This window comes from Hylobates moloch, unplaced genomic scaffold (genome assembly GCF_009828535.3).
Source record: "Hylobates moloch isolate HMO894 unplaced genomic scaffold, HMol_V3 SCAFFOLD_6, whole genome shotgun sequence".
In the NCBI taxonomy this organism is placed as follows: Eukaryota; Metazoa; Chordata; class Mammalia; order Primates; family Hylobatidae; genus Hylobates; species Hylobates moloch.
The window spans coordinates 136211418-136226944 of record NW_026652281.1 but is presented as its reverse complement, the minus strand read 5'-3'; the positions used below and the strand labels follow the sequence as shown (position 1 = coordinate 136226944).

The window sequence follows — 15527 nt, the reverse complement described above, 5'->3', positions numbered from 1 at the left end:
TGTGAATGAAAGGGCATGTGAGGGTCTTCTGGGGTGTGAATGAAAGGGCATGTGAGGGTCTTCTGGGGTGTGGACAAGCTTATATTTCTGGATGGTGGTTAAATGGTTGTATTTCATAATAGTATGTGGAGCTGTACAATTGTGTTTTTATGTATTTAACATTATTATTATTAGTTACCTCCTTATGTTCATAGCAGCATATTATACTCAGGGATGGGTGACAAGCAAATTATAAGGATTGAATGCCTTGGGACTCTTAACTGTAAAAATAGAAAACACAACCCAAACTGGCTTAAGCCAAAAAAGGTAATCTATTGGGTAATATAAATTAAAGAGTGAGGAGGTCGGCATGCTGGCTTCAGATAAGGCTTAGAGCTCTTACACCGTGACCATGTCCTGGTTTCTTTTTTGTCTCAGGTTCTCTTTCTTCTGTTGGCTAAATCTTCAGTTGGTTCTTGCCTTTTGTATCCCAGATAGCTGCCAGTAAATTCCTGGGATTACAGCTTTCCTTTTTTAGGTCTAGCAGGAAAGAGAAACTTTGCTCTTCCCATAGCTCAGTCAAAACCTCTGATGTTTAGTCTTACCTCTGATTGGCCCAGTGTGGCTCACAGGTCCTTCCCTGGACTAAGCACTAAGGGAGAAAGGATAAACTGGTGGAGCCCATTCCTGGTCAATGGCCAACAGACCACCTGTTTATTCAAGGTTCAAGTTGGTATTAGAAAGAAGAAGAGGAGAAGAATAGTGAGGAGGTAGCTAACAAATGTCTATGACAATCAATGTCCATTTTATTTAGTTGAATATCATCACACATAAACAACAACACACAGTTTTGCACTACTCCCTACCTCAGGCTTAATCAGAACCAAGGCAAAGAAAGTAGCTGGGTAGAACAGAGGTGCCAGTTGAGCTAATATCTGAAAACAACAGCAAAAATACAATTTTTTTCTGCTGATGTTAGTAATTCTAAACAGTCACAAGTGCTCAGATTGATGAAAAGCAAAGCTGGCTTGTCAGATTGGTTCTTCTTTAGAGATATTTTGAGGTGAACTGAGAAAATCTGAGTATTGACTGGGCAGTAGAGGATTTAGAGAACTATACTCCATTTTCTTAGGTGCGGTAATGGTAATTGGTAAAATTTTTAGAAGCAGCAGGTTGGAGTATTTAGGAGTGAAGTGCGTTGATGTCTGCAGTTCTCTAAAATAGCTTAGCAAAAGACACACACACATAGATAAAGCAAACATGCAAAAATTACCAATTGTTGAATTTAGATGGTATGCATATGGGTGATCATTAGAATATTCTTTTAATTCTATATGTTTGAAACTCTTAAAATGTGGAGAAATAAAAAATGTTTTCGGAAAAATCTGAAAATTCCAAACAAACAAAAAAGCTGACTTATTTCTATGCTTTCTCTTCTTATAGTCTCAGGTATTAGTTCCATACCAGGGAGAATGAAATACATTTACTTTGGTGTTAAAACAATATAAGTTCTATTGCTATTTTCAATTATCCACGAAAAGTGTTTATTCAGCACCAGCTATGCGTATGAATCACTTAGTGTTAATATAAAGTTACAATTTCATCTTTATCTCCCTATTAGAGAATAAAAGTTGACAACCAAATACTACAGACAGAAGGAAGGGAACTAGGCCAGGTGCTGTGGCTCATGCCTGTAATCCCAGCACTTTGGGAGGCTGAGGTGTGTGGATCACTTGAGCCCAGATCAGCCTGGGCAACATGGCAATACCTTGTCTCAACACAAAAATTAGCTGATGCGGTGGCATATGCCTGTAGTCCTAGCTGCTCAGGAGGCTGAGGTGGGAGGACTGCTTGACCCTGTCTCGAAGAAAAAAAAAAAAAAAAGAAGGAGGGGGAACTATTGAGGACTTTGTACCAAGAATATTAGCATACATCATTTCATTTATTTTTCAAACAACCCTACGAAGTAGATACTATCACTATCCCTATTTTATAGACAATAAATGGAGGTGTTCTTAAGTTACGTACACTTGGCACAGGGTCCCATAGCTAACAGATAGGAAGCATCCGAATAGAAGAGTAAATCTCTCCTCATATACTGCTGGTGGGAATGTAAAATGATGCAGCCACTTTGGAAGACTATTTGGCAGTTCCTCAAGAAGTGAAACCATAGAGTTACCATATGACCCAGCAATTCTACTGAGACAAATGAAAATGTGTCCACACAACTTGTACATGAATGTTCATAACAGCATTATTCATAAATGCCAAAAAGTGGAAATAACTCAAGTGTCTATCAACTGATGAATGAATACACAAAACATGGTATATCTATCTATACAATGGAATTTTTATCTGGCAAGAAAAGAAAATTAAGTACCAATATATGCTACACATGCATGGACCTCAAAAATGTTATGTTAAGTAAAATAAGCCAGACACAAAATGCCACATATTGTATGATCCTCTTTATATGACATGTCCAGAACATGCAAATCTGACAGAAAGATTAGTGATTGCAGAATAATTAATGATTGCTTAGGGCTGGGACAAGAAGGTAAGTAACTGCTAATGGATATGGGTTTTTTTTTCCCCGGCGGGAGGTTATGATGAAATGTTCTGAAATTGATTGTGGTGATGGTTATACAACTCTGTGGATATACTAAAAACCACTGAGTTGTACACTTTAAAACAGGTGGATTACATGTCAATTAAGCTGTTTTATATATATATATCTATATAGATCTATGAAAAAAAGAGTGAACCTCCCTTTACTGAATAATCTTGCCTAACAGAACTGTAGTTTTCCTTGTAGAGTTGGCTCTCAAAATCAAACCATGAGGGTAGCCAGGTTGAATGGATTCTATATATTATCTAGACTCTTCTAATTAGGGAGTTGATTATTGAACTGGATATCTTTGAATATCTGGTTGTTTGAATTGGATAAAGAAAACCTCAAAGTGCCCAGAAAACATTAGGAACAAGAAAGTGCGTGAATAAATGAAGACATGAAAATTCTCCCTCATATTCCCAATGCTGGCTATCCAAGGTTCTTTGGATTTTGGCCCCATCATGTGAAATCCGTTATATGATTTTCTCTAGATTTTGAAGGCAGTGCATTAATAAAGTGGCCATCAGTTGTCTGCAGATTTGCAACAAAAGACTATTTCTATGTGACTATTAGCAATAGTTGGCTCTATCAGGAATTCAGGAACGAGTCTTTTGGAAAGGCTAGAACTGGAACATATATGCACTCTTTCAAACTTTGTGCTGACTGCCTCCTCAATGTTGGATGCATTTAGACAGTAAGGAAGATAACCTTTCGAATCCTGAATGGTCTGCCATTGGGCAGTCATAAACATACCACTTCTTTCCTTCTAGCACCCTGGGCAAGTTCCTTTTATGACCAAGCTGTGGCATTTAGACATTTCCTTACGTTTCTTCCAGGTACTTAACGACAAATTTAGCTCCTGGCTTTTCCTGATTTGGGTGGGTTTCTGTGCCTCTAGAAAGCACTTCCTCTACACTTGATTGAGCTCTTTTATTTGAGCTGCCCTCTCTTCACCCGCCCCACCCCCACTTCTCTTTTCTTTTGCGTTTCTTTTTAGTTCTGTTTGATTACCTGCTTCTGGCAATGTGGAGCTTTCCCATAACTGGATTAGCAGCACTATAATACCAGTAACCCTTTCATTACTAGAGTAATTTTCTTTACTTGTTTTGAACTTCAGCATTTACAGGCAGCTGCTATTAAGTTAAAAGGTAAAAAGACATGTGACTTTTTCCTGCTTTTACAAGTCCAGAATACTTACAGTGAGGGTTACAGGGCTTTGAAGCCATTTCCCCCACTTTAAAAAAAGGAAAGGTAAGAGCTGAAGTAGGTCTCTCCTCCATTTAAAACACAAATCCAGTTAGAGACCAGCCTGACCAACATGGAGAAACCCGGTCTCTACTAAAAATACAAAATTAGCCAGGCGTGGTGGCGCATGCCTGTAATCCCAGCTACATGGGAGGCTGAGGCAGGAGAATTGCTCAAACCCAGGAGGCGGAAGTTGCGGTAAGCCAAGATCACGCCACTGCACTCCAGCCTGGGCAACAAGAGTGAAACTCCGTCTCAAACAAACAAACAGACAAACAAAACCACGCAAATCCAGCAACCATACTTCCTTTTAGAATCACATTTTCAGGATTCTGCCATTTATCCAAGAATAATAAATAAATCAAGTTAGAATTTAGTGTTACGTTCATTTTGACTTCTTTGTCATCTGTTTCTGGCCTTAGGTTTTCTTGACTCGGTCAGATGTAAAGTTGTTAAAACAGGGAGGGGATCAAGGGATAAGGCCTTGCTATCTTGGTCCATTTCCTATTCCAGTCATTATTCATGGGGCCTCTGTAATTTTTTTACTTACCAGGCTAGATAAAGAGACTCGTGAACTGCCTCCCTGGGATGTGACAGGATTTATGACTCTGGTGAAGTAGTCTGAGGCACCTGCATGAAAGGTGGTTATAGTGAGTTATGTACACAATTCCCACACATTTTTAACACTTGATTCCTACAGAGCTATCAAACTAATGGAAGGCAAGTTACTCGGAGTTTGGTTGACTGATACCTCCAGGGATTGCATTTTCTAAATACAGAGCTTGCTTTCACAATTTTAGCAGGATACAAGAGTGTTCAGAATTGGGGGTTTACCATTCAAAGAGCAGAGGCCAGAGACTTGAATTTTCAAGGAGGGTCCTCAACACAGACATCGAGATTACAGTACATTAATTTCTTTTGCACATGAAGAAGTTGAGGCTTCACAATTTCAGCATGACCCAGTATAGTTGCAACATCTTACCCGTCACTGGGTGTGTATCTTGTGTACACCGGCCCTTTCGACATCTAAGGCCAGGCTAGGTGTTCATAGCACCTGGCTCCCCAGGAACTAACGAAAGAGAAAGCAAGAAACAGTGGAAGGGTTTTGGTGGTGGTGGAAGACAGGGGAGATAGAAGTGGGGGTTGCAGAAGGTCGTGGTGAGGCAGAGTGGTAGACAAACGGGGAATGAGAAGTCTTGCCAAGCCCAGAAGACTATCGTTGTGTAAACACACAATATGCTTCAGGCTATGTATTGTGGGGAACAGTTCCTGCCCTAAAAGGTGTGGACATTTAAATTAGGGTAGGACTGCGCATCTGTGATAGAGGCTGGCACAGAGACAGAACAAATGGAACTCCTCTACGTTGGGGAGGGGAAAATATACATTAGCCTGTTTTGAACCTTAGGCCAAGACAAGACAAAAACACAAACACCATTTAATTTCATACTGCAATAAAATTCTTTGTACCAAACCACGGGATCAAAACTTTTTCTTTTTTTTTTTTTTTTTGAGACGGAGTCTCGCTCTGTCGCCCAGGCTGGAGTGCAGTGGCGCGATCTCGGCTCACTACAAGCTCCGCCTCCCGGGTTCACGCCATTCTCCTGCCTCAGCCTCCCAAGTAGCTGGGACTACAGGCGCCCGCCACCACGCCCGGCTAATTTTTCTGTATTTTTAGTAGAGACGCGGTTTCACCGTGTTAGCCAGGGTGGTCTCGATCTCCTGACCACGTGATCCGCCCGCCTCGGCCTCCCAAAGTGCTGGGATTACAGGCTTGAGCCACCGCGCCCAGCCTCAAAATTGTTACAGATACTCAGTGAACAGTTCCAATGCATTCATTCATCCAGTCACTTACTCCACAGGGGTTTGAGTGCCTGCACTCGGTGCTGGGCACGGCTGAGCCATCCCAGACGCCAAGGAGTTTACAGTCTAGTCCAGTCAGTGACGAGGTTAAAACGAATTCACGTATCATTCCTACTGCGAATGCACCGGGACAGGATCAGCCCTTCAAATTCTCCCACGTGGTCCCTGCAGGTGAGTGTGGGTGTGAGCGCTTGCGGCCCGTGGTGTCTGGGAGTGAGAGAGCACGTGTGTCAGAATGGCGCGTGTCACAGTGGGCGTACAGGTGTCTCCGCGGTACGCCTCTCCATAGCCGCCGGAACCGGGCTGTATAGGCTTGGCTAGTCTTAGGTCTCCCGCCCACGCACTGGAGGCGGTGCGGAAAGCACTCCGCGGGCGCGATTGTGAGTGAGCGCGGGCGCGCGCGGGGGGGCGGGGGAGGGGCGCGCTGAGCTGGCTGGGCCGCGCGCAGGCGCAGAGTGCGGAAGTCGGGCCGCGGCCGCCGCAGAGCGCCGGGGGCGGGAGGAGCGAAGGCAGGAGGCCATGGCCGCCGCCGCCGGCTGCTGAGGGGCTCGGCCCGCGAGCGCCTGCTGCCGCGGACGATGGTGACCGTACGGGCCGGGCCGCTGCCGCTGCCGCTGCCTCCGCCTCCCCAGAAGCAGCATCCGAGGCCCGGCGCAGAAGAGCCGCCGCTTTGAGCCGCGCCGTCCCGGCCCCCGCCGCCGCCGCCCGAGGAGAACGGGAGGGCGGGCGAGAGAGCCGGGGAGTTGCGGAGCCCGCCCGCCGGCATCGCCGCTCCCCAGGGAGGGAGTCCGCAGCCTGAGGTGACCACGCCGCCCGCCAGGCCCCTTCCCATCCCCGCGCCCCCCAGCCGCTTCCCACGGCCTCCCTCCCCTCCCCCATCGCGTCGCAGGCTCCTTCCTCTTCTCCCTGTTCGCCCTTTTCCTTTTATCTCGCTTCACCTCCCTCTTCTACCTAGCCTTGGAGGAGTCCACATCCCCTCTTCACCCGCAGCACCCCTCCCTCCCATCCTCCAGCTCCTCCCGCGGTGCTCGCCTCCCTCCGACCGTGCTCTCCCCTCCTGGGCCCCACGCAAAGCCCCCTCTGCTCCAGCTCCCGGGTCTCGGCTGCCGCCTCCCCGCCCTCCCATCCCTTCCTCTTCCCAGGGCCTGGAGCGGTCCCTTACATTCCTGAAATGCCCTTCCTCGGGGCTCTCTCCCTTTGCCTCCCCAGCATCCCATTTCTAGGCCTTTTTCAAGACCCTTCCAGAGCGGCCCCTTTCCAGCTCCCTTTCTCGTTTCCATTTCCAACTTTGCCTCTTCGGCCTCTTTGTTCACTTTGCTTCCAAGCTCCCCTCCCTCTTTCCCTTCGTCTTACCCTTCTTTGATCTACGCAGCCCCAAACTCAGGCTCCCCGCTTTCAGGTGGTGCGAGCTTGTTTGGGGGTGCGGAAGGGCCTGCCAGTCCATTTTTCGAGGGGGGACCCATTGCTCTGCATCCCGTCCGTCAGTCCCTTTTTATAGTAAGAGGGCTCCTCATCCCTTCCTTTTTGTCCCCGTGGTTTCCTCTCTCTTGCCATCTCTTCTGTCTTCTCCCTCCAATTCTGCTTTCCCCACCCAAGGACCCTCAGACTCGTGAACCCCCCTTCTGGAATGAGTTCCCTTTCTGTTCGGGGATGCTGAACTTCGCCCGCGTTTTTCTTCGCGAGCCTTTTGGTACGTGGCATGGCGCGACAGAGTCAGCACCCTTGGCGAGATAGGAGGGGAGCTCCCGAGCCTCTTTCCTGGCAGAGTTTTTGCTGAACGTAATCTCTTAGCCCCGCGGCGGCGGCCGGGTTGCTGCTGCTACTGCTGCTGCGCTGCCTGCTTGCCGCGAGCTAGGTTGGGGTTACTGTAGTTCAAACGCATCTGAGATCATCAGGCATTGTGGGAGGAGGTGCGGGGAGAGAGGAAGGGGCCTGTGCAGTGAGCAGGCATCAAAGATTAATGGATGGCCTTGCGTCGCAGTCTGCAGTAAACAGGAAACTAGTCTGAAAGGGAAGGAGAGGACTGTGTGTCTTTTTATTTTTTAAAATACGGAGTGTGCAGTTTTACTGAATCTTGAATCATGCCCAAAAGAATGAGCTGTCGGTGCTGCAGTCGTGACCCAGGCTGAGCGCCCGATGGCAGAGGTAGCAGTTTTATTTCCTCTCTCTGTTCCTTAAGTTGAAAGATGGCCTTTGTATTCCGAGTAGACTCCCTGTCTTTGCGGTTTTGGAGATGATGAGAAACCACAGAATTGCTAGTAGTTTATGTGGAGATCAGGTACATACAAAGTTAGCTAGCAACGAGTGGGAGTGGGGAGGACCAGCTATATTTAAAACATGTGCCATTGCTTATGTAAGAAATGCGTTCTCTTTCCTGGTATCTCAGTTCTGGGCTTTTACTTAGAATTTTAGGCTCCAGCTTTGTGCTCTTAACATTTTCAGTGAGGCCTACCATCTAACAGATGGACAGCCCGAAAATTTACTTTTCTTAAGATCAGTTTCAGTTGATGGTAGAATTTTTTTTTTTTTAACTTGTTGAGAGAAAGAAAGGAGATAATGGTGAATGATGATTTTTGTTTTTCTTTTTTAGGAGGAAGGTGTAGAAGTATTGTACTGAATAGTTTTAAGTTGGGTCATGTGTCATTCTTGTTTTTTGTGTTTTTAAAAACAGTTTAGGAGGTGTGAGTACTTTTTTTTTTTTAAGAACTATGTCAAATAAGAGAAATGAAAAAAATCACATTTTTCATTTCTCTTATTTGACATAGTTCTTCAGAGATTAGGTGTGACTTTAAAAACCTACATTTTTCTCATTCAGGACGATTTGTTTGGTTTCTTCATATTCAAAACTAAAATCCCATATTTTCGGGAAAGTGTAGAATGAAGCTGTGTTTTCTAACCCACAAATTTGAATGGTAAACTGTACAGCATTATATTTCTACAAGACATTACTGTTTTCATAATTACCGATTGCTGCTTCTAAGCCTGAGAAAGTCATTTAATGAACTCATTGAGGTCTCCTTTTTGGTTAGCATTTGTTGCACCTCTCTTGTGGTTTTTGGAAAGAAATGCCTTTCTTTTTTTTTTTTTGGTTTGTTTTTAGCTGTTTTACTGTGTAAAACATCTTTAAGTTTGAGTCACATTTAGTTTGTTACCTGCAGAGACATCATGTTGGAGTATTACTTTCCCAGTTCTTTTCAAAGTTCAAGGAGGACATTTTAAAACCTTGCATGGAAGATAAAACAGTATAGGAAGATTATATATTTGGCTTTGGGTGTGTTAAACCTTTCGGTTTTTTCTGCTTTCAGCTCTCCTGCTTATTTTCTAGGATTATTTGGTATTATTTTGTTTTCAAGAGAATATTGAGCTCCCCTGTACTTTAGAATATGCTGATTAGCCCTGTCTGACGATAAATCTGGAACAGGATAAATTAGGCAACATTATAAAGGTATTCTCTAGATCAGGAGAGAAGGCTCCATTTTACTTCGTGTTTGTATGATAAAGTGATTTGGCAGGTGTGAGTAATTGCAAGTACTTGCAAAGAAGATGAATATTTTAAAGTTTTGTTTTGATGTTGGTTTAGTGTGTGGTGCTAAAGTGTAGTGTAAAGTACCTATTTGTGATGGTAACTATCATGTGCTCTTTTACTTTAGAAAGGTTCAAAGTGATAAGGTTTTGAAATTTTTTTCTCTTTGATTTTCCATGTATTAAATTTGTTTCCTCAGTGCCTTTATACATGACCAGCTTGCCACTGACTTGCTAAAATAACATTCACGTATAGAAATAAATGAAACATTTAGTTTCGTTTATTTGGGCATATTTAATTCTATCCAAAGTCCTTGTTAAAAACATTTCAGTCTCGAGTTGACTGTGTAGTAGAGTTGGGGATCTTGGATATTGTTTTTTATTGACAGCTTTCGGGACCCAGTATTTTCTCTTTATAGAAATAGAAATATGTCCTGTTTTCTGTTTCTTATTATATTTGTTAGGCAGGAGTGGTGGGTGGAAATAAAGAGGGAACATGTACCATTCTGCTAATGGGCTTTTGTAATAGAGATGATCCTCTGTACGGATTAGGGAGTTTTTCTTCCCTAGCAGATCTTGATTTCTAAAGCAGGATTAGTTTTTTGTTTAGTTTAAATTTTCTTCTTTACCCGTTTAGGAGCCACAATAAATGGTGAAAATGGCACATTTTAAAATAGCAAAGCATTGAAAAAAGAGAAAGGTTACAAATCAAATGAAATAAATATGGGCTACAAGTGTTAAATCAGTAATAGCTCCTCCCTCTCTTGTTACTTATAAAAACAGAGGTAATGATTTATATTGGATTCCAGAATATAGAAAAATAGTTACTTTTCGATTGCAGCATAAAGACTGTCAGTAATACTGTCATCTCAGTACGTGGTGATTTTCAAATATGGTGGCTGGTGGTTTGTGAGAAAATCTATTCATATTACTTTGAAATAAATTCCCAAGAGGGTATTGGGTTATCAGTTTACTCACCAAAGTAAGTATTTCCAATGTAATTCCTGAAGTTATCTAGATGGCTTATACATATTAAAATGCATTAAACTCTTTACCAACAATTTCTGTGAATATTTTGGTGTATTTTTTCCTGGGATTAGAAAAAATAATAATATCATGGGCTTTGAGAAATTTAGATTCCTCAGTGGTTGGTTTGCAATAAATATTAAAAGTTAGAGATTTTATTTTTCAGTGCATTTTTCCCCCTTAGGACATGATATTTAGTTCTGATTTTCACAATAATATTTTTCTTACGTAGGAAAATATGAAAATGATCTTGTTCATGTGAAATAATCAGAATTGCAGTACTTATCTATAAAAATGTTAAGTCTATATTATTGGTAGGCTATATATATATATAAAACATTTGGGTTATGGGAATGGTTGATATATGGTTATTGAAAAGCTTTTATTAATAGTGTGCCAAGTTGGGTTGCCTTTAGCTTTTTAACTGTCTGAACTAGGAAGCTATGAAAATTGGAGGGTAAGATGGAAATACTGACAAATATTTAACCATAGTATAGCAATCTGTCACTATAATTTTCTACAGAAATAAATGTTTTCGTTTGTCCTGTAATGTCTGAAATTACTGCCAAAGCTGGAAATGTGTTTAGCTTTCTCAGCAAAATTCTTAAAAGGATATTGTCAGAGCCAACAATCCAGAATTATCTTTACTCTTTAAATTGTTCTTTACCCACTTTTGTTTGCCTTTTTTTTTTTTTTTTTTTTTTTTTTTGAGACGGAGTCTAGCTCAGTTGCCTAGGCTGGAGTGCAGTATCGTGATCTCTGCTCACTGCAACCTCCGCATCCCAGGTTCAAGCAATTCTTCTGCCCCAGCCTCCCGAGTAGCTGGGACTACAGGTGTGCGCCACCATGCCCGGCTAATTTTTGTATTTTTAGTAGAGACGGGGTTTCACCATATTGACTAGGCTGATCTCGAACTTGTGACCTCATGATCCGCCTGCTTCGGCTTCCCAAAGTGCTGGGATTATAGGCGTGCGCCACTGTGCCTGGCCTTGTTTGCCCTATTTTATTTTTTTTTGGATTAATTTGAAGTTCTACCATATAAAGCAGTATAGCGTTGAATTGTCCCTTTAAATAGTAAATTGTCCTGATAACTGCCTTTCATTTCCTCCACCGCCCCCCCCCAACCCCCTCACTACTTATCATGGTCTATGCAGAGACAGGGGCTGCAGACTCAATGCCTGGCTTCTTCCATGTGCCTGCTTATCTGTGTATCAAGGGAAGAATTTGATGAACACTTGAAGGCAGATTATGGGAATTTTAGACCATATTTAACTTTAAAGATTCAAGGAAATGATATTGTAAATAATGTTTCCTCTACCTGTATCTACATCATGAGTTCTCTGGATTGTAAATTTAGCACTTCAATTTTGATTGTAAATGAATAAGGAAAAGCATAGAGTACAAGATGCTACAAACCAAACGTGCAGTTATCAAGTTTTTATTGAGTTGTTTAGGCTTTTTCATAGAGTAAATATTCAAAATTCACCCTCTTATGAGCTACATAAATCGCAGTTTTATTGGAGTGAGTGAATTTTTCAAGTTAATTTCATACAAGTTACAGTAGTCTTATAGAGTGTTTTGTTCCTAGATTTGGAGTTAGTGGCCTTTTAAAAAATTAGTTTTGAGGCCAGAACATTTAATCAGAATTATAAGATTGGACAGAACTGAATGGGTCAATGTGAAAACACAATACAGAGGTTATTTCATGAATATCTAAAAATAGTAGATGTGGCTGAGAAGTAGTATTATGCATTCTCATAGTTTTGTACCGTGTGTGACAACCTATTAGATTCGTGAAAGGATATCTAAAAGCGATTTGTACTGACTTTTTATATATTGTGTCTTCTGAATTTTAGGTCTTCTCCAAGAAAAAAAAAAAAGAAAAAAAAAAAACCAACATGGCTGCAAAGGAGAAACTGGAGGCAGTGTTAAATGTGGCCCTGAGGGTGCCAAGCATCATGCTGTTGGATGTCCTGTACAGATGGGATGTCAGCTCCTTTTTCCAGCAGATCCAAAGAAGTAGCCTTAGTAATAACCCTCTTTTCCAGTATAAGTATTTGGCTCTTAATATGCATTATGTAGGTGAGTGTCTACATCACATTTTCTAATCTTCTAGTGAGCATTATGATTTATGTCTTAGTATCTTTTTTGAATTTGGGTAAAGTGAAGTTCATTTTCATTAAGATGATAGTGATATAGTTATTGATGAGTGTTTATGAATCTTGATAGTTTTGTCTTATCATTGCACATGAATTGTTAACGCTACAAGAAAGTAGGCAGTATTGGATTTATTTTACTGGATAAAACTGGAAGGCAGAAGAAAACATTCTAGATTTTAATATGATGAAATATAAACAATGAGAAATACTTTTAGAGACATTTGGCCCCTTCTAATTTGTCCTCGTTTTGGGGTTTAGTAGTAATTCGGAAAGTAAGCTTTTTAAAATGCAACATTCTTTGTTGTTCCCTGAGACAAACGAAAACATTAACATCAGCTGAAGATAAAGTGTTCAGTTAAATGAAATGTGAGAAATGATACTATAATATTTTGTTCCACAAAAAAAAATCCTCCTGGAACTAATTTTTTTTTTTTTTTTTTTGCTTGAATCCCCTTTCAAGAAAAATGGAACTGTCATTGATACGCTATGGGGTTAGTGGTAAAAATAATGATGAGAGACTGAAGAAATTAAAGTCAAGAAATACAAGCATGAAACAGATAAAATTTATCTAGAATAAAAGTCATGATCCTTACTTTTTAGGTTAAGTTTTGGTTTATTTGTAATGTATAAAGCAATATATTTTATTAATGTTGTGATTGCAGAGTTCCAGACATGGTTTGAATGGTACTATAGTGGTTTTGCTAATATTCTATTATTAGAGTTGCCCGTCACAAAATGTATCTTTTATAAAGTCATGAAGAGTTGTCCTGTCTCTCTGAGATTTATTTTTATCTATAAAAGGACTTTCTGGGTTCTAAAACTTAGCCCTGAGAACATTCCCCTTACATCCCTGAGAGGTAAGCTGTTGTCGAAAGAAGTATGATGTAGTAGAAAAGATGGTGCACTAGAAACAAAATGTTTCGGTTCAGTAAACTCATCTTTTGTGGATGGCACTACCTTGGGAACGTCTCTGAAATGAGAAAGTTCCTTTATGTTGCAAAACACTGTAATTCTCAGCCTTGTATGAAAGGCTTTGTATGTTAGCCAATTTATGGAAAGTAATTCCCGTCAGTTGTAGAACAGTTGGGTACTTGGCTTAGATTTTTAGATTAATCAGCAAAGTCATACATACTGTGGTTTTAAAAATGTGCTTATATATTATTTCTGAATAGGTTGAAATATTTATTATGAAAACAGCTGCCTGATAACCAGAATTAATTTTAGAAATTGAATGTTTTCGAGTACAATTGAAGTTTATAATCTGTTTTATAGTTTTGGAAAGTCAGTTGAGCCATCTTAAATATGCGCACTCCATGCCAAAGTAGAGTAAGCTCAGTGGTTGCATGAACAGATATTTTCAGCTTGAACAATGTTTTAGTTGGAGTTACCTTTGTCAGAATGTTACATAGTGTTTATGTAATGCTCCTGTTTACAGAATTTCACCCTCAAATACAAATCAAATTTCACCCTAATAAAATAATGTATTTATATTCAGAAATAAAAAAGCATAAAAAGTATTTAATGAAAAGTATCTCCCTCCCATCTCTGTTACTCATTCACTGAGTTCTCACTCTGAACACCACGTAGCTTTTATTTCTTTCTGTATAATTCTAGAGATATTTTTATGTATATATAAGTAAATATAAAAAATATGTATTTCCCCCCTTTTTATACAGATGTTAGCATGGTATACATGGTTTTGAATCATGGTTTTTGTTTGTGATGTATGTGGAGCCATAACTACTGCTTTTAGATATTTATGAAATAGAGTCTTGTGCTCTTTTCTTAGGATGACAGTCTGCCGGATCTTAAAGACTCTGAGTAGATGTTGAGGCCTCATTTCTGCTCTTCCCGATTGCATTTTACATTGGCATAGTATCCTCGTATGGATATACCATAATTTATTGAACTAATTACTCCATTGGTGGACATTTTAGATAGCCTGCCTTCTGCTATTTTGTACAGTGTTGTGCTGAATAACTTTGTATAGCTATAATTTCAACAAGTACAAATATAACCTGGGTCTAAGGGGTTACTAGAAGCGAAGTTGCTGGGTTAAAGAGTACAGTGGTCCATCGGTATATGCTGGAAATTGGTTCCAGGATGCCCATGTATACCAAAATCTGCGCATACTTAGGTCCCTCAAGTGACCCTGTGGAACTATGTATGCAGAAGGTTGGCCCTCTGTATATGTGGGTTTTGCATGTTGCAAATACTGTATTTTCCATAAGAGTTTGGTTGTAAAAAAAATCTACATGTAAATGGACCCTCACAGTTCCAACCTATGTTGTTCAAGGGTTATCTTATATATATTTGTAGTGTTGACAGATAGTACTTTCCATAGGGTTTTACTATTTTTTACCTCCAAAAACCGTGGTTGAGAGTTCCTACAATCCTATATTCTTATCAAAATAGCCTGTTACCACACATATTTTGGCTATTCCAATAGGTAGAAAAATTGATTTTTTTAACTCAGTGTAGTTTTAGTTTGCATTTCTATTATGAATGAATTGAACATACACATACTGAAGAAAAACCTGTATTTTCTCTTCTGAGAGTTGTCAGTTTATATACCCTGCCCACTTTTCTGTGAGATTCTTTTTTTACCAATTTGTGGGAATTTGGTATACATTAGGGAAATTAATCCTTTGTGATAAATTGAAAATAGTTTTTCCAGTTTCAACTCAGTGATTTTGCTTATGATTTTTTACGTTTAGAAGGTTTTTAAGCTTTAGTATTTTGAGTCAATTAGAAAAGCCTTCTTTATTCTTGAGTTTATAAAGAATTCTGTTGTGTTTTATCTTACTATTTTTGTGGTTTTATTTTTACATTTAAATCTTTGCTTCATTTATCTGTATGAATAGTGTTATAGGTATTATTTTATTTTTTCTAGATAACCACACAGTCGTCCTCACCTATTTGTTTAGTCCATTTTTTTCTCATTATATACTGAATTCTCACATATATTTTGTTTCATTTTTGAACTTCTCTTCCTTTAGTCTGTCTGCCTGTTTGTGAACTATTAACATGCTGTCTTGTTTGTTGAGGGTTTAGATTATATTTTACTATCTGATAGGGTTAGTCCCTTCAGTTTTCTTTATTTCCTCCTCTGAGCTTTTTTTTTA

At 40.3% G+C, this 15527-nt stretch overlaps 1 protein-coding gene and 1 long non-coding RNA gene across 4 annotated transcripts in view; one reads left to right on the top strand and one right to left on the bottom strand.

Annotated features, from left to right (window-relative positions):
* Positions 1 to 5990, bottom strand: part of LOC131383679 (uncharacterized) — a 40144-nt gene extending 34154 nt beyond the window's left edge. Inside the window, exons 1-2 of the long non-coding RNA XR_009213878.1 lie at positions 5688 to 5990; positions 4386 to 4465 (exon numbers count right to left, since the gene is read on the bottom strand). This is a non-coding gene — a long non-coding RNA (uncharacterized LOC131383679). The remainder of the gene's footprint in view (positions 1 to 4385; positions 4466 to 5687) is intronic.
* The window catches only part of RNF145 (ring finger protein 145), a 50397-nt gene continuing 40685 nt past the window's right edge, over positions 5816 to 15527 (top strand). Inside the window, exons 1-2 of one of the 3 annotated variants that reach the window (XM_032158514.1) lie at positions 5816 to 5866; positions 12100 to 12325. In XM_032158514.1, coding sequence (XP_032014405.1) covers positions 5816 to 5866; positions 12100 to 12325 — 277 coding nt within the window. Of the gene's footprint in view, positions 5867 to 6174; positions 6496 to 12099; positions 12326 to 15527 lie in introns of those variants that run through there. The other 2 variants (XM_032158512.2, XM_032158513.2) reach the window with 2 other exon arrangements.